Raw genomic sequence first — 18,870 nt, 5'->3', positions numbered from 1 at the left:
GTGGCTTAGACTTTCCCTGTCAAAGTTCAGGAAGATCTGAGACAAAAAGGGTCAGGCCCGAAGCTTTCTTTATATTTGTCTAGCAAGCAAGCCTCTTGACAGCAATTGTCAGAGCAGGGCCTTCCTCAGATGAAGAATAGGTAAAATATATTGTTGCTTTGAAGCTAATCTATTTCCTATACATACACAGGTAAGTAGTTGTGTTCATTAACATATGGCAATTAATCAAACTATCAAGGCAGTTCATTATGGCACAGAGAATTAAGCTGAAGACAATGTAAATAATATTAATTCCTATGGTATTTTACAGCTTTGATCTTTGAGTCAATAGAATACAGTAATGAATCATTAAATGAATCAATAAAAGACAGGAACAGGATTTTAGCAACTACAAGCTAATTAGATCACATTGTTAAACTCTGAATAAGATGTAGGTAAACACAGACAAATAAAATTTGCATATACTCCTGATTCTCTAACAATAGAAGCAAACATGTTAAAGATTCAAGTCTAGTACATTTATTTGAAACTCAGATACAAGTAGATTGTTTTGATTGACTTCAGTGCCTCTGGTTAAGTTATTATGGGTCACACACAAGTTGACCAGGCTGTCAGTGTCACAGTGAGACAGTCTGCATCTTTGTATGTTTAGCTTAAGGAATTTCAATAGTCCTGTGTACCACAATGCAGGGGAATGTGAGAGAGAGAGGAGGGGTATTTGGGGAAAGCAGAAGGTAAGGGGACAGATGCACCAGCAATGAATGAGCCCAGTGAACAATGCAGAATGCAGAACCTCAGAGTGCAGAATAGTGATGGACAGGGGCAGCTCCAGGCCCCAGCACACCAAGCACGTGCTTGGGGCGGCATGCTGCGGGGGGGCGCTCTGCCGGTCGCCAGGAGGCTCCAGTGGACCTCCCGCAGGTGTCCCTGTGGAGGGTCTGTTGGTCCCGTGGCTTCGGTGGAGCATCCGCAGGCACATCTGCGGGAGGTCCACCGGAGCCTCCTGGCGACCGGCAGAGCGCCCCCTGCGGCGTGCCACCATGCTTGGGGCGGCAAAATGGCTAGAGCTGCCCCTGGTGATGAAAACAACAACGGGAACCTTTGCCACATTAGTACCAATGCGAGTCCACTGCCATGTAGCAGAAACAACAAAAATCCTAGCAGAGTAGGTAACTGTCCTGGCACTGACAGAAGAGAGGCCACATAGTCTCCTCTCCTTGCTCAAAAGAGAAAGACATAAACAAGTAATTTCAATGAAATATCTAGTCCCAGAGCAACTTTTCTAAGCCCATACACCTTATCCATTGAATCCCCGAATTTACTGAGCTCAAGAGTAACACTCCTGCAGTACATTACTGACCTGTTTTAGCACAGTTAGATTGTAAAGCCCTCCTTGGCACACCCTACTGCTAGGGTTCCTTCAGAGAGTACATTTAGGATTACGAAGGCATGCTGTCTCATCCCCATTCCAGTCTGGTTGGTATCATTGTCCAGTAGTTAATTTCTCCCCAACCTCACCCCACAAAAATGCAATTTTCCTCCTTTTGGATTTTCAGTAAATTATTGGCCATGCTTGCAAGGCTGTATTTAACTTGATGGCCTTTCTGTGTTTGGATGGAGGACCCTGGTATGGGGGAAGAAGGAGGCACACACAGAGCCCCTGACATGCAAGAGAATGGGGAGTCATACAGAGCCCCTGGCAAGGCAGAAATTGGACGATCCTGCTATGGGGTCATAGGGGATGCCTGTAGCCCCTGGAATGGCGGGAGAATGGGAGGAATGGGGATGCACACAGGGAGCTTGGCAAGACAGAGGGGGTGACACACAGGGAGTTTGTGAGTGGGAATGGAGGGATGCAAGGAGCACTGGTATGTGCAATATGCTTGGCCACCACTAAGGAAGTGTGAAAAACGCTACTTTTATTTTCAGTTTCTTGTTAATTACCATTTCTACCCTGTGCCCAACCTGCTTTGCACCCTTTTGTCACCACTGGCACAATCATACTTTTTAAAAGCACAATTCTCCTCTCTGCTTCTTCTGTTCTTGCTCCTGTTCCCTCACTCCACTGGGCATCATGGTACGTAGTTTTCCCAATTTCCAAATAATGTGACTTTTCAATAGGACTGCCCTCTGAATCTGAACAGCAGCCTATTTGTCCATCCCTACCAATGACAGACATTTGGTGCATAGCTATGTGTTGTATGCTAATTTGGCCAGAACAACAAAGTAGCCTTCAGAATGACCGCATAGACGACTTTTCAATGTAAACTGATCAAGAATTTTACCAGAACAATGTTCCCACAGGGGGAATGTAGATGTGTGGGACTCACCCCTGCGGCGCCTCCTGCTGGTGTCTTGGGAATTAGCTCTTTTCCAGCCTTGGAGCGCCCTCTGCAGGCTGGTGTCCCACTGCCGCTGGGCCCCCACGTCCCTCCCTGGACTCCAGTGCCCCGTTATATGGGGTGCTGCCCCAGCAGTAACCCCTCACTCTTAGGGTCTCCCCAGGGAACCCCCACCCCCTATCCCCACCTCACCTAAGTCATAGGCTACTACCAGTCACCAACTAGCCCCCACTCTCTGGGACAGACTGCAGTATAAGCCACTCATCACAGGCAAGGTTGGGTTTGGACCTGCTGCCTCCACCTAGCCTTGGGCTGTCCCCTGCAACCCCAGTATCTGTTTGACCTTATCCTAGGCCACAGCCAGGGGGGTTTCCAAACCAGGGCTCTCCAGCTCCCTTGGCCTTCCTCCAGCCCTGCTCCACTCCAGGTACCTTCTCTAGCTCCCCAGCAGCCAAGCCCACCTCCCTGTACAGCTAGAGGAGACTGACGGTGCTTCTGGCCCACTGCCCTCTTATAAGGGCCAGCTGGGCCCTGATTGCACTGGCTACAGCTGTGGCTGTTTTCCCCATCAGCCCAGCTTTTCTCTGCCACAGCCCTCTGCTTTGAGCCCTTCCAGGCAGGAGCAGGTGACCACCCACCTACAGGGAAAAAGAAAATGAGTCTCCCATACACTGATTCACTACATATCATACTGGACACAATCCAGTGACTCAGGCAGAGGATTATATCCCCAGCAATTTTAAAATTTCCTTCTTATCTGTTTGTGAAAGATCTGGAGTTGTTCCAGAAGCTCCATTAGTATGACCTGTCAGCACTCAAAGGAGGACAAGTGCAAAAGCAGAGGAATGCCTAACTTAAAAACACAATGTTCTTTTAACTACAACTCTGAATGATAAAATTACAAACTTTAGATTACACCATTACTTTATGGCCTCTTTCAGGAATATTGGATTTGGAATACAATTTTTAAAAAAGTCTTCAATGTCCCGTCTGTTCCCAAGAGGATTAATAATTCAGACTTAGTTCAAACACAGAACAGTTAAGGACTTTTAGAGAAACATCTGACTGCTATGCCTTAGTTAAGAATCAGTTGCCTTTTAAAAATTGTCTGGGCTGAAACTTGCTATTCTGGAACCATGTAGCATTTATCAACCCCTACCCATAAACAAATCACAACAGACAAACAAAAACCGCAGTACATTTGCTTTCACTGTTTTTTATACAGTTGCCACACAAAAATGCATTCAATCAGAGTTAAAGTTGTATAAATGTATATACTTGGACTGAGGTTGAGATGGAAATAGGAGACAAACTAGTTGAAAGTCTCTGGGTAAGGATAAAAGGAGTAAAAAACAAAGGTGATATCATGATAGGTGTCTACGACAGACCACCCCATCAGGAAATAAGGACAACCCAGGGAATTACAGACCAGTCAGCTTAACTTTTGTACCCCGAAAGATAATAGAGCAAATAATTAAGCAATTAATTTTCAAACATCTAGAAAATAATAAGGTGATAAGTAACAGTCAGCATGGATTTGTCAAGAACAAATCATATCAAACCAACCTGATAGCTTTCTTTGACAGGGTAACAAGCCTTGTGGGTGGAAGGAAGAGGTAGACATGGTATATCTTGACTTTAGTAAAGCTTTTGATACTGTCTCATATGACCTTCTTATAAACAAACTAGGGAAATGCAACCTAGATGGAACTACTATAAAGTGGGTGTAAAACTGGTTGGAAAACCGTTTCCAGAGAGTAGTTATCGGTGGTTCACAGTCCTGCTGGAAGCACATAATGAATGTGGTCCCACAGGGATCAGTTCTGGGTCTAGTTCTGTTCAATATCTTCATCAATGATTTAGATAATGGCATAGAGAGTACACTTATAAAGTTTGCAGACAATACCAAGCTGGGAGGGATTGTGAGTGCTTTGGAGGATAGGATTAAAATTCAAAATGATCTGGACAGACTGGGGAACTAGTCTGAAGTAAATAGGATGACAGCTTGAGAAAATTAAGAACACAAATGAAAAACATGCAACATTCCTGCAGGCACTTGGTGGCCTGGTCTATACTAAAAGTCAGCTACTTCATTCAGGAGCGTAAGAAAGCCATACCCCTGAGTTACATAGTTTAGCCAACCTATCTTCCAGTGTAGACAGTGCTAGGTTGCTGGAAAAATTCTTCCCTCAATCTAGCTACCAGCTCTCAGGGAGGTGGATATATTACACCAACCGGAGAACTCCTCTTTTCAATGCAGGTAGTGTCTACACTAAAGCACTGCAGCTGTGCCGCTGTAGCATTTCAAGTGTAGACAAGCACGTGTGAGCTAGTCATAGCACAGCATAATCCCAGCCAACCGGCTCAGCTACTGTATCTTTGAGTCATGGTGATAGAGATTCAAGAAGTGTCTAAATGGCTGAAGATGCATCATCCACAAAACAACTATTTTGTGAAGTTCCTTAAAGATTAAAAGCACAAAAATCAACCTGGAGTTGTTGGTTCTTCATGAGATCCTGACCTTCTCCGGAAAGTAAGAGCACAGATGGTAGACTGCTATAGCACTTTAGGAGTTCACACGTGTTACTGTGCTGGGAAAATCTAATTATAGAACATGCAGCCAGTTTGCGGTTTTGCCCTGCTTTTTGACAGGCTGCCCCTGAGGTTGGCACTCATGATTGTGAACTACTCCAGACAGCTTGACACCATGAACTTAACAGTGTCTGATCCCTGTGGTGAGATTAGTGGGATTTTGCAGGATAAAATCTGCCACACTTTAAAATGGATGCAGTGTAAGTCAGCAGAGCATGTTGCACCTAAAAATAGATGAACCGTAAACAATTCAGTTAGGGTAACCAGCCCAACGTTTGCATTCCTAGCTGAACTATTCATAGTCCTTTGGACTACAAAGTTATGAAGGAACTTTCACGTGAAGAGAGACTTACTTGTGAGATTTCTGGTATTTCACAATTCTAGTATTTACATCTTAGCCAGAAGAACAGCAGCTTTTCTCATTGTATCCTGACACTTGCATTTCTGGTCCCACCTGGAACTACGAAGTATAATTGCCTTAAAAAGAAAAGTTCTCCAGTGTTTTCAGTCTTGAAAAAAAAAAGTTCTCCAGTGTTTTCAGTCTTGAAAAAAAAATGGTTGGATTGGGTTCATTTCTAATTCTGAGCAAAGGTTCAGGTTCTTATTTTATCTTAATCAGTTTGCCTCATCCAACTTGTAACCAATGCATTATCACTGTCATCACTGATAAAAAGTTTGAAGATGATATGAAAATTGGGGGAGTGGTAAATAGTGAGGAGGACAGGTCACTGATTCAGAGCAATCTGGATGTCTTGGTAAACTGAGTGCATGCAAACAATACGAGTTTTAATACAGTTAAATGTAAATGTATATGTCTAGGAACAAAGAATGTAGGCCATACTTATAGAATGGGGGAATCTACCCCGGGAAGCAGTGACTCAAAAGAGATTTGGGGGTTGTGATGGATAATCAACTGAACCTGCACCATGGCCAAAAGAGCTAATGTGATCCTGAGATGCATAAACAGGGGAATTGTAGGAGTAGAGAGGTTTTTTACCTCTATACTTGGCACTAGAGCAACGACTACTGGAATACCGTGTCCAGTTCTGGTGTCCATAATTGAAGAAGGATGTTGATAAATTTGAGAGGGTTCAGAGAAGAGCCATGAGAATGATTAAAGGATTAGAAAAATGCCTTCTATAGATAAAAACTCAAAGAGCTTCATCTATTTAGCCTATCAAAGAGAAAATTAAAGGATGACTTGATTACAGACTATAATTATCTGCATAGGGAATAAGTATTTAATAACGTGCTCTTCAGTTTCACAGAGAAAAGTATAACACGATCCAATGGCTCAGAGTTGAGATTGACAAAGTCAGACTAGAAATAAGGTGTAAACTTAACAGCAAAAATAACTAACCACTGGAACAATTTAACAATGGTCATGGTGGATTCTCCATCACTGACAATTTTAAAATCAAGGCTGGATGGTTTTGTAAAAGATATGATTTAGGAATTATTTTGGTGAAGTTCTATGGCCTGAGGTCAGACTAGATGATCGCAATGGTCCTTTCTGACCTTGAATCTATGATCCACAGTAGCAAATTTTGGAAAAAGATTTTGAAATTTCAGTGCAATAACAGGATGAAATTTTTGCAAAAATTTGGACTCATTTTTCCACCTGCTCTATACGTTAGAAAAGACCTGAAGTGAAACACCATAACTTACTCCACCCAATCCTGGGAGAAATCTGAATCTGAAAATTTGACATGTATGACACTAGTCTACTCTTATGGCTAGATTGTGCAATACAGCTATAAATTATACAAAGGGGTAGTGAATTGAAGTCAAAGAGATCACTCTTATCAGTTATTACCAACAGACATAACTGTCGCACAATTAAGACCTTAATATACATAAACCATATATTTGTGTGTTTGGTTTGAGAAGTGCCTTACATTTTGAGAGCCTTCACTAACTCTGAAATCACTATGGGCCCAACTTTCTAAACATAGATGCCTGAAGTTAGATGCAGACGTCAGTGCTTACAAGCCTGAATATTGACACAGGCATCCAATTTTAGAGGTAATAGTTGAAAACTTCCCCAGCTCCCATACTAAATTCTGTGACTCTAATGTCATCTCAGGGCTGCCTGCCATAGAAGGGCATGGGAGGCGGCAATGGTGTCTCTTTCCAGTTTCAGAAACAATCAATAGTTTTGGCTTCTTAATCCAGTTTAAGACAGTTTGACTGTAAAGCCACGAAAACCTAGGATTCCAAAAGTAGGACCACAACAATGAATAGAGTCCCATTCATGTTATAAAACAGAATTACATACAGTATTAGATACCAGGTCTCCTGTATCTCAGTTAAATGTATGGTGGATAAATACATTGATTTAAAAAAACCCATTGTTTATTTATATCATGATTTTTTACATTGCTAATTCTTCAGTTTCTTCACATTTTATAGTCTTAAATTAATAAAGTGGATGTTTTGCACTTTTTAAAAACTAATTTCCTAATTGTTAGCAACACTTCAGGTTTTGTATTTTTCTACCAAGAAGTTTCACACTTAAATGCTCATCTATGCTGAAAGAGACATGTTCAGGGCCTGATTAACATCCTTACTGTGAGAACATCACAAACTCAAACACAAAATTGCTCAGCAAATAGTCTGTACTATATTTGCAGCCAAAACCAGCTTCTGATATATTGCACAAGTCAAGAATGCTGAAATGCTTCTACATTATGTTTCTCCATAGGGGTTTGCAGTTTGAAGCCAGTTGGATTTCTATTCTTAAATTACTCACATGCTTTTGAAAAATCCCATTTTTAGGTGCTTAATCATGGAGTGTAGGAGTCTGACTTTAGGCTACTATTTTTGCAAATGTTGGCCCATGTGTATAAGAGTTCACAATGATTTAGTTAATGTACTGAAAATCTAAATAACTTTTTATTGCTAGTGAAGTGGTATTGTTGTGAAATGACAAAGATTTTATGCCTCTAAATTTTAAAAAATTACAATTGTAGCCCCGATCCTTCAAATGCATAAGTACAAGTAGGTCCACTGAAATTAATGGGTTTTATTCATGTGAATAAAGTTACATATTTGCTTAAATGTCTGTAAGAATTGGATCTTAATTTCCAATGCTTTGTTTTGCCTATAGCAGTTTTGTAAAATTCACAGAAGATACCCTACCAGAAGTGGCACTTTAAAAAACAGGAATGGAATTTATAATTGAGTTCATTATAAGTTTTAATCTAAAATAACAATAACACACATTTTCACATTAGAGTTATTTTTTTAAAAATCAAGGGATTGAAAATTACTTCACCTTGATCCAATGCCTAATCTACTAAATCACACTGACTGCCACACAGTCACTGAGGCGTCCTGTTTCTCATTTTCCCTATCTGTAAAATAGGGATAAAAATGCTTATTAGCCTACTGTGGTAAATGTAGTTACATTATATAGGTGATAGGTCAGATGCCACAGTTTTGTGCACTGTATCTTAACTGATTTCAGGAGGTGAGACGGAATGAGCACAGGATGTTGGCAGTGACCTTGCCTATGCTTTTCCATACTTTTAATGTTAATTTTAAATTTCCTGGCTTGCTAATTATTGTTTGTTTGATTTTCTTCTTAAAACTACAAAGTTATGACAAATCATCCGAAAATTGAAATTGTATTTAAAGTTGTAAAACTATTTCATAATAATGAAACCTGATGGGAATAAATTGTTTTCAAATGCAACTTCCAATGGAGTACACTGTTTGAAAATCCAATTTTATTTCTATCATACAACTTAGTAACCTCTTAGCACCAGTCATCATCTAAAGAAAATTTCCTGAGTATAAAGCTATGCACTGCTGATTCTGATGACACTGTAGATAATTACTGTACAACAGAAATTAGTGAAAAGGATGTTTTGTTTTTTAATTTTTCCATGGGTTTTTTTCTTCCTTATTATTTGAGGGAATGCTGTTCATTTGGCTAATGCCTCGATTAAAAATAAGATTGTTGAACATGTTGGGAAAATAATTTTTATCCTCAGATGATTTAGAAGACAGGCATATTACTTCTTAAGGAAAGACTTATTACATTGTCAGTAAAATCACTGGTACAATAAGATTGTGTTTTCTTTGTAAATGAAAATAGCCCTCTTCTGAATTAAAAAATTCAACATTGTTATGCAATTACAAATATAATAGAGGGATTAGTAAAAGGGATTAGATACACTGATTTTTTCCATGGACAGGCATTTGCTATTTTTTTAGGTTACTATTATGAAGAACTGGATTCATTTTTAAAACTTCTGAAACATCCTAAAATTCATGGACAAGTTTTCATCAGCATATGCGTACATAGGAACCTGACCTCCTACATGCAAATGAAGCTAAATTCCTATTTGTTTTCATTTATCAACATAATTTCATACAAATATTTATACATGTTAATATCCCCAACAAACTTAACGTAACATTAAACATGGGTGAGGCAATATCTTTTATTGGACTAGCTTCTGGTCTCTCTAATATTCTGGTATTAATATAATTATAACAACACTGCAAATAACTTTAGAAAGATCTCAGAGGCCTTTGGATATCATGGGATAATCCTTAGAAAATTACAGGAATATGCTGTGAATGAATGCCTTTAAACTAGTTTGCCTCTCTAATTATTTCAGTCCAAGGTCCACAAAATAGCCAAACATCATCCCCTAACCAATCATATCCCATCATGCTTTGAGTGTAAAAGGTTTGGTTCTGGGTTAATTTTTCAACCATTTTGTGGGTTTCCGCTCAAATAAGGCGGCTGTGGGCTGGTGCTGCTTGGTAGTGGTCCTCTGGAGTGGTGCAGCTTGGTGGAGTTGAGCATGGAGGCTGCTGGGTGGTGAAGTTTGAAAAAAAAGTGGTAGCATAATTTCCCGCTATTTTTCTCACTCCTTTTCCTCTTAATGCCATTTCACTGCTCTCTAATTTTCTTCCATTTTATTGTTTTCTGTCTCAGTAGGTACCTTCCTGACCCCATCACAATAGTAACCGAGCCTCTCAGGAACATTCATGGACTGATTTTAGAACACTTGTGGTATTATCCCCACTTTACAACGGGGAACCTAGGGCACAGGGAAACTAAGTGATTTGCCCGTGAGCTCACAGAAGTCAGCAGCAGAGCCAGGTACGGACCCCAGATTTCCGATCCAGACAGATGGCCTTTCTTCCTCTCCCTTCTGCTCATCTCTCCCTATCCCTCTTGCCCTTTCCTCTGGTCCCCACCCACACCCCTGCCCTCCCTCTTCCCCCTCAAGTCCTCATTTTCCCCCCTTCACCTGTCTACCCTCTCTCACACCCACTGAGGAAGCCCTACTTTCTACTAGCTGCTGCTCTGTCTGCAGTCATCCTAGATTTTTTTCTTCAGTTTTCTCTGTGTTGGCTTTTCACTTTCTCCCTTTGGCTTGCTTTGTTCCTGTTATCTTGCTCCTCTCTTTCCCATCCCACTTTCTCTCCTATTCCTTCACTCTCTACTCCTTCCTTCCCCACCTATCCAATTATTCATTCTCACACTTATTGTTTCGTAATTCACCCACATTCGCTGACCCATTCATTCATTCATTTATTCTCCCTGTAACTCCACTCCTTTCACTCCCACACTCACCTATCATGTTTTTGTACTCAACTAATGGAATAATCTCACATTTTTGTCAGAGGCCTGTACACTAATCCATATCCTGAAAGACTGATGTGGTTACTATTTTATTATACATACCTAATTGCACCCTCCCTAAAAGAGAAAAATAGTCTGTTTTTTGTCCAAATCTCAGAACACACTAGCATAAAATATTGACCCTAATTCACCCCTGGTGTTAATCCCATTGAAGTCAATTGATTTACATCATGGATGAAGCAGACCTAGAGTGTCAGCCGATTCCAGCAGCACAACCACCTTCAGCTAGTTAGCTTAATTATCAGCAAGTACACATCACTGAAGACAATCTACTAAGAACATTAGTCAAAAATTACAAAGCAACACAAATGAAATGTTAGGGTACGTCTATACTTACCTGCCGGGTCGACGCGTAGCGTTCGACTTCTCGGAGTTCGAACTATCGCGTCTAATCTAGAAGCGATAGTTCGAACTCCAAACGCGCTCCCGTCGACTCCGGAACTCCACCACCGCGAACGGCGGTGGCGGAGTCGACGGGGGAGCCGCGGACTTCGATCCCGCGGCGTCTGAAGGGGTGAGTACTTCTAACTAAGGTAGTTAGAGTTCAGCTATGCTATTCGCGTAGCTGAACTTGCATACCTTAGTTCGACCCCCCCCACCCCTTAGTGTAGATCAGGCCTTAGAGTCGGTTGCAAATTGGAATTTCAGTCCCGCAGGAAATTTCAATGTTTGAAAATTTGTTTTCATCCAAAATCATGTCAAAAACATGAAAATGTCCTCCTTTCTCCACCTTATCCCCAGCAGAAGGGAAGTTCTGAACAATTTTGTTTTGGAAATGCTGAAATGTTTCATTTAGACATCCCTGATTGATATGAAATGTTTTGATATTCCTGGATTGAAATGTTTCCTTTCAGTTTAACATTGATCTGTGGTCCCCTGAGTTGTTGTGATGCCTCATGGAAGCTGTATTTGTTCATGTATGTCATACACTGGATCTTCTCTGTGGGGAGGAGTTCCCAGCTGGATTATATGTCCCATAACGCACCTCAGGAAAATACAGATTAACATGAAACTATTCTGAAACTAAAAGTTTCAATTTGGTCTGACAAATAGAAATATTTTGATTCAGGGCAACCTGAAATAAACATTTCAATGTTCCATCAGAAAAATTGATTTTGTGTGTGTGTGTGTGTGTGTGTGTGTGTGTGTGTGTGTGTGTGTGTGTGTGTGTGTGTGTGTGTGTGTGTGTGTGTGTGTGTGTGTGTGTGTGTGTGTGTGTGTGTGTGTGTGAAATAATTTCAATGGAAAATTCCCCCAACCACCTCTATGAAATATCTACAACAATCTTGTACTTCTCATACTGCAAGTAATGGTTAATTTTTCTGTTCACATATTATATTTTTCCTTTACACAGACTGTAAACCCAAGTAACCCTCTGATTATCAGGCACAGAAATGCTGATGATCTGTGTTGATAGCAGGCTGCTGATTTCCTGAGGAGTATATAATATTCTGTAAACCTCTGGCAATGGGATTGTGGAAGGGATAAGGCTGGAAGAAAATATGGGCCAAGGAATGGTCACTGATTTTGGGTGCCCAAAATGGTTCTGATTTTCACATGTTCTCAGCACTCCAGGAGAAGTTAATGGATGATATGGGTGCTTGGCATCTCTGAAATTTAGGGTTAAGGTGTCAAAAGTTGGGCACACAAAATCACTGGCCACTACTGTAAATGTGGGCCCTGGGAGTTTCTCATGTTCTCTCAGCCTGAACAATAAATGAAGCTGGGCTTTTATTTCTTACCATGGGCCTATGGGCCTTAAAAGGGCATGAAATTTTTATAGTCATTTCTGTTTTAAAATATATGATGCAAGACAGATATTTGAACTTGACTGTAGCAAGAAGAGTCTCAGGATGGATCTATCACTGCTCATATCAGCCTGTCACATATTTTATGGATTGTCGACATTTAGTTTTGGCTCCATAACTACTACATACATAAAATGGAAACTATGAAGAAACACGTGGACTTGCCTTAGTGTCACAAGTAGGAAAATTCATGCAATATACTGAAGAGAGAAATAAAGCACACAGAAAAATTATTCTGCTGCTTCTATCCTTGAAAAAATACACAGGAGACACAAATGAATATAAAGTAATACATTGTCAATTACAGTTTCCTAACCTAGCTTGACTTCCATCCAAACAGTCTATCACAACATCAACAGCAAAAGGCTAGAAAACTAGTGGTCCAAGATCTCTTTGTTATTAGGCAGGTGAGGGAAACATGCAGAGTACAGTCAATAGAAACAAAAACACCCCGAAATCACAGGTTAAACCCTGCTGTTTGAGCCACACAGCAACAAATCGAAAGAAAACACTGTATGGCACGAAGTCACAGAAAAAAGCAATACAAGTTCAAAGATATGGGCATTCAGACCCACAAGGCTGAATTTGTACTGTTTCTGTCATAGCGCCTGTCTCATTATAGAATTCTATACTAGGCTCCTAGGGCCTCAAATGGAGCAGAGCCCAGCGATCACCTCACTCTCTCAGGGACTACAGACATCTCAGCTCAGAGCATCAACTGTTGCACTAGAGGGTTGGTGAAGAAGGACCCATCCAGTTTCCTCCCCACTGAGACCTTGGTCAGGCAGGGAACTGGCAGCATTGGACCTTCAGCACCACTCCTACTTCTCCCACACTGTGTGGTATGGAACCCTAGTAGCCACCTCGCAGGGGAGGAATCAGGCATTTGGGAGGAGGATACTCCCCAGTCCAGAGCATTCATAGCTGTCCCATGGGACAGAGTAGAGAGCATTATCTGGATCCTTTATGTTTGGACACCAAAGGGCATGGAATTTCTGGGTATGCTAAGGCCCTAGGTGCTCACAAGGCACCATGTGGGGCTGGGGATGGACCCAGGGGCGGCTCCAGGCACCAGCGCAGCACGCACGTGCCTGGGGCGGCAAGTCCACGTGACTGGCGGACCTCCCGCAGAAACGCTGCCAAAGGCTCCCTGTCTGGCATTCTTGGGGCGGCAAAAAACATAGAGCCGTCCCTGGATGGACCCATACTCTCTGGAAGCACTGACTCTCCAACTGGATGCCTTAGCAGCCGCATGAGAAAGCATTTACACTTTATGTCAGCAGCATTCACCAGACTATTTGCACAGGAAAGGAAGCTTGTCAGTTGAGAGGGGAAAAGGAGACAGATAGGGCCTGAGGTATCGGCGTAGGCAGGAGGAAAGGGAAGATTACATGGGACTTGGGGACCACTAAACTACATAACCGAGTGAGGTGGAGGCTTAGATGAAGGCTTACATGGTACGCATGGGTGAGGGATGATAAGAAGCACTGTGAGTGTATGGGCAAGAGTATGGGAAACTGCAGGATGAAAAAAATAAAGGGAAATCAGACTGAAAATACTTATAGGCGAGGCTGGTAGCACCACATTTTATTAAGGCTGCCCACCCTTCCTATTATAAAACCTTGTTTTCAGTTGATTATAACTTTTCCAAACTTTAATTGTTTGGGCTCAGATCTCTCATGCCATGACTGCCTCAGGATGAATTTTACTGGAAAATTTCAGCCAAAAGGGTTCATCTGAGAACGAGGCTAGACTAAAATAAGCAATGGCAAAAGGACTTTTTGGCCAGTCTGAGTCTACACTAAGGCTTTTGCTGGCATAGCTACCTCAGTTGGGGATGTAATTTTTTCACACTCCTAACTGACACAGCTATGTCAGCAAAACGTTGCAGAGACCACACTTAAGTCCCATTGAAAGTCAATGTTACTTAGGCTCCTAAGACACTTCTAAAAATTTTGCCGTGCACCTCCAACAGCACGGTATTCCCTCACCGTGGTCATGCTGGTGTTCTGGTGGATGCAGGACATTAAGAAGTCTTTCAGTTTGGAACTAAGTCTTTGATCGCTTGCCACCATCTGAAAATCCTACCAGTAAAGAAAATATGCATGAAAATAATAACTTCCACCAGAAACTAATAAAAAATAAATTCAAAGCATACATCTATGTTATTGTGAGTATCTGAGGACTATGAAATAATAAAGTAGGACCAATCCTATGTTACAGTAAATCAAAATGCCAAATGGTGCATTCTCAAACTGACTGTCAAAAGCTTAGCAGTGTGACATCCATTAGCCACTCTTTTGAAAAACCCCAGTTTTAATGTGTGGCTAGAGCTGTGTTTTTAAAAAGTCAACATTCAAAATAAGGAAGCTCCATGGAGACACTGGAGGGATTTATTTTTCTTCTTGTATTCTTTTACAACTCATTTTCTGTAACCCTGTGAAATAGCTCTTTATTTCATGCCCACATTATTTCCTCTTTGCAAGATGACTTACCCCCATTCTGTTGGCCACCTCAGCACAGGATCCTGTTTCACTCTTCCCTGCAAAGTGAATGAGAAAATGAGCCTGTTTCTGCTGCTGCTGCTGACTTTCAAAAGGGTGGGAGTCTTCACAACATTGCACCCACCCACAACTCCCCTACAGAGCCTGCCATCTGATCCTGGGTCAGGAGGGACTGACAAGGAAAGCACTGGAATTAAATCTACCTCAGCCCCATACCAGTAGAGCCACATCTGTCAAGAACACTCATATTCCCATGGAGCATCCATATTTCTGAATGTTGACATTGTAATGGTACTGTGCACAGCTCAAAGCTTCCCTTACTGAGCTGAGGATGCATTACACCCATGCAGCACATGCAAAGCCAGGCATAATAATGAGATAAAAGAGGGACAAACTAAGCAACAGAGCCAGGCCAATGACAAAATGGAAATACAGTTCCTGACCAAACATAACCCCCCCCCCCACCCCCGCCTCCAAACCCTCAAGCTGGGGATACCTCTTATCTCCTTATAGGCAAACCCCCCTTCATTTGAAATGACTGAAAATGGTTGATCATGCTATTATAAATCAAAGTAACATACTAGAGAAATGGAAATGTTATGCCATGCATTTCACTGATCCTTTTTACTCCTCTTTTACATCAAATGCCACACAGGAGCAATTGCCAGGAAGAAAAAGTTTTACTTATCTTCTCCTCAAGAGCGATAACTAAGAGGAAAGCTGACCTTTGAATATTTTGGCAGGCCTGTGACACGGTTCCCCCTTACCCACCATCTGCCCTCCTTCCACTCTTAATGTAATCGACTCCTGTTCTTTATCACACCACTAGGCACAGGACACCCCTAAATGTAACTCACTCTAATAAGCGCATGTGAGAGAGAGAGAGAATGTCTTTAGGACCTTCATTCCAATTTCTTCCTGAACAAGCGGAGGCCCACTGCTTTCAGTAAGTTTACATCAGTTTTCCAGGCTCTCACCACAAGCACAGGAGTCGGAGAGTTATTTTAACCCCCCTGCCCCAAAAAAACCCAACAAACCCTGGGATTATCTTGTAATTTGTATTTCCCTCAAATGGGAGGGTCTGTAGCCTCAGGCTTTGCATCACACAAAGGCTACCTCTTAGGAAAACCTTAAATCAAATCATATCCCAGGGTACAGGTTAAAAAAAGGAACTGAAACACCCCCTACAGCAGATGTTCTCAACTTTTTCTATACCGTGACTCTATGTTTACAACAGAAAGAAGTTTTGGCACTTCTTCTCCCATCTGAACATAAAGAAAGGGAAGGTGGCCATGACCCCCCACTAAGAACCTACAGGTAGAGGGGAGCAGGGACTTGTATGGATATTGCCTGTATACCAGTCCCAGTGCAAGCAGCAGGAGGGCTTATGCTGGCTGCAGAGCATCTTTCAGCACTGGGGCTGCAGCTGCTGTGGTCAGTTCACCGGCGAGGGGAGGGACACAGTTTGCACAGAAAAGGGGAAGGATGGAGGCAGCTGTGGGAGCTTTTATTGCAGCACTCTGGAGCCTGCCAGTCGCTCCTCCCTCAGCAGCAATGCGCTCAGGATCTGCCCACTGCAGCCGAGTCCCTCCAGTGTGCAGTGGGAGAGGAGAGGAGCCGGGTCTCCCTTCCATAGTTGGGTACTCCTGCTCCCCGAAGCACCACTTGGAGCACAGCCAGGCAAACTCCTGGGGGGGAGAAGGAGGTCGGAGGAGAGGACAGGGTGTCCAAAGTTAGGTGAAACTTTCCCAGGCATGTGACCATCAGGGAAGTACAATAACCATTGTGGCCACATGAGGAGGACTGCCCCCTCCCACAATTACTGCCTATCTGATTAGGGAAAGGAGTTAATAATGGGCCATCCTGGCCCTGGGTGCAAGTGTTGTTTTGCTGGGTTTCTCCTCTTGAATTCTGTGTATGGTTGCATCTAAATTTACGAACATGCAGTATACCATTTTTTTCATTAACAGTTTATCACCTCTGGGAACATTATGTTTCTTCTTGCAGTAAATACAAATTTCTTCTTGCAGTAAATTGCCTGTAAAGTTTGGGAGGAACCAACATGCAATGAAAGAAAGACAGATGTATAAATGAAGCATGCACACAACCAGCTGAAGCATAGCTGGAGTTTGGCAAGAAAAAAAAAAGAATCATATCAAAAGTGACACTCCAGCAAGAGCTGAATATAAAAGGCACTGATCAAACACTGAATTTTCTGTTAAGTGCTTCCTATCTCCTACAGCACACCACTCCGTGTAGCATGATGTTTTTATATAGTAGGCAAAGAACAATCATGGATCACAAAAAAAGCAATCATTTGAGTGAGAGTTGAACATCCCGAATTCAACATACTCCTGCTTCTGTTGGTCTCTCATGGTATATGTGTGAGAAGCACCTCAGACTTTATTCTGTGTCCCATTATTATTTATATTTGTATTAGAGTAGCATTTAGCAGCTCACTGAGATTGGAGCCCCATGCTGTGGGGCCCTGTACAAAACCACACCAAGCTGAAGTCCTTGCTGTAAAGCACTAGCAATCTAAACAAACAAGATAGATGAAGTACATAGCATTACAGTCACCTTGAGATGTGGAACTGAGGGAGACCGAGTGACACACTCAAGGTTGCCCAAGAAGTCTGTGGTAGAGCTGGGAATCAAACCCAGCTTTGCTGATCCCAGTTGAGAGCAGCCGCCACAAGCCTGTCCTTTGCCTCATGGGAAAAGCCCCCTAGGTTTGCACCAATGACAATCTTTACACTAAGACAAGGTAGGTGAGGTAATATCTTATTCGGGATCAACTTCTGTTCATGAAAAACAAGCTTTTGAGCTACCCAGAGCTTGTCTTCTTTGGATCTGAGAAATGTATTTTTCCCAGGTACCTTTCCCAGACCTGCAGAAGAGCTCTGTGTGAGCATGTCTCATTCGCCAACAGAAGTTAGTCCAATAAAAGATATTATTTTACCCACCTTGTCTCTCTAATATCCTGGGACCAACACGGCTACAACAACACTGCAAACAGACTTCTCATGTGAGTAATAGGAAATCTGTCCTAGCAGCAGTGTATTTCAAGTTGAAATATCACCGATTACTTTGTGAAGTCCTTCAATGGCCATGTCAGAGATCAAGATGCCATGAGAAATGGGTAGGTTTAGCTTTTCCTCATTCTTAATAAAACTGTCATTGGCACATTCACATTGTGGATTTTGATTCTCATTCTCAGCATTCATGGTATTTTCCCATTCATGTTTGAGTTTCACATTCATTGTGGATTCCTAAGAAAAACAAAACTGAACAAACCTGCCACCACGCTTCTACTTTTACAGAACTTTTTAGTTTGTAGGTATTGCTTGCATCATCTGTTTCATAGGGAAAGTATATTCAGGGGTTTTTTTACTTTTTAAAAAAACTTGCATGCTTTACCGCACATTGTGGGTATTATTTATATTCCAGAAACTGACCCCTGCTGACAAAGGCACGGTTACAATGGTGTAGTCTGGCTAGGATCCACAGAACCAAGTCAATTAAGCTTTGGATCAGAACCCCACACTATTCAAAATTTAAAATATGATATTGAGAGTTTTAAAGGTTAAAGATCAGTGGCCAGTGATCAGAAGGCAATTGATCTACAGCAGATTGAGGGAAGTGATTATTCCCCTCTATTTGGCACTGCTGAGGCCACCCCTGGAGTATTGTGTCCAATTTTGGTTCCCCCCACTACAGATGGGATGTGGACAAATTGGAGAGGGTTCAGCGGAGGGCAATGATTAGGGGGCTTGGGCACATGACTTACAAGGGGAGGCAGAGGGAACTGAGGTTATTTAGTCTGTAGAAGAGAAGAGTGAGGGGGGATTTGATAGCAGCCTTCAACTACCTGAAGGGAGGTTCCAAAGAGGATGGAGCTAGGCTGTTCTCAGTAGTGGCAGATGACAGAACAAGAAGCAATGATCTCAAGTTGC

General features: G+C 42.0%; 1 protein-coding gene across 9 annotated transcripts in view; it reads right to left on the bottom strand.

Moving 5' to 3' along the window:
* Positions 1 to 18,870, bottom strand: part of PLD5 (phospholipase D family member 5) — a 262,504-nt gene that overhangs the window by 75,838 nt on the left and 167,796 nt on the right. Inside the window, exons 5-6 of one of the 9 annotated variants that reach the window (XM_039531269.1) lie at positions 14,906 to 14,952; position 14,847 (exon numbers count right to left, since the gene is read on the bottom strand). The exons of 6 other annotated variants lie outside the window; for them this stretch is intronic. In XM_039531269.1, coding sequence (XP_039387203.1) covers position 14,847; positions 14,906 to 14,952 — 48 coding nt within the window. Of the gene's footprint in view, positions 1 to 2,330; positions 2,369 to 14,846; positions 14,848 to 14,905; positions 14,953 to 18,870 lie in introns of those variants that run through there. 2 more of the 9 variants (XM_039531268.1, XM_039531266.1) reach the window with 2 other exon arrangements.

Source organism: Mauremys reevesii, linkage group 3 (genome assembly GCF_016161935.1).
Source record: "Mauremys reevesii isolate NIE-2019 linkage group 3, ASM1616193v1, whole genome shotgun sequence".
In the NCBI taxonomy this organism is placed as follows: Eukaryota; Metazoa; Chordata; order Testudines; family Geoemydidae; genus Mauremys; species Mauremys reevesii.
The sequence above is the reverse complement of the archived record's forward strand: the minus strand, read 5'-3'. Positions and strand labels throughout refer to the sequence as shown.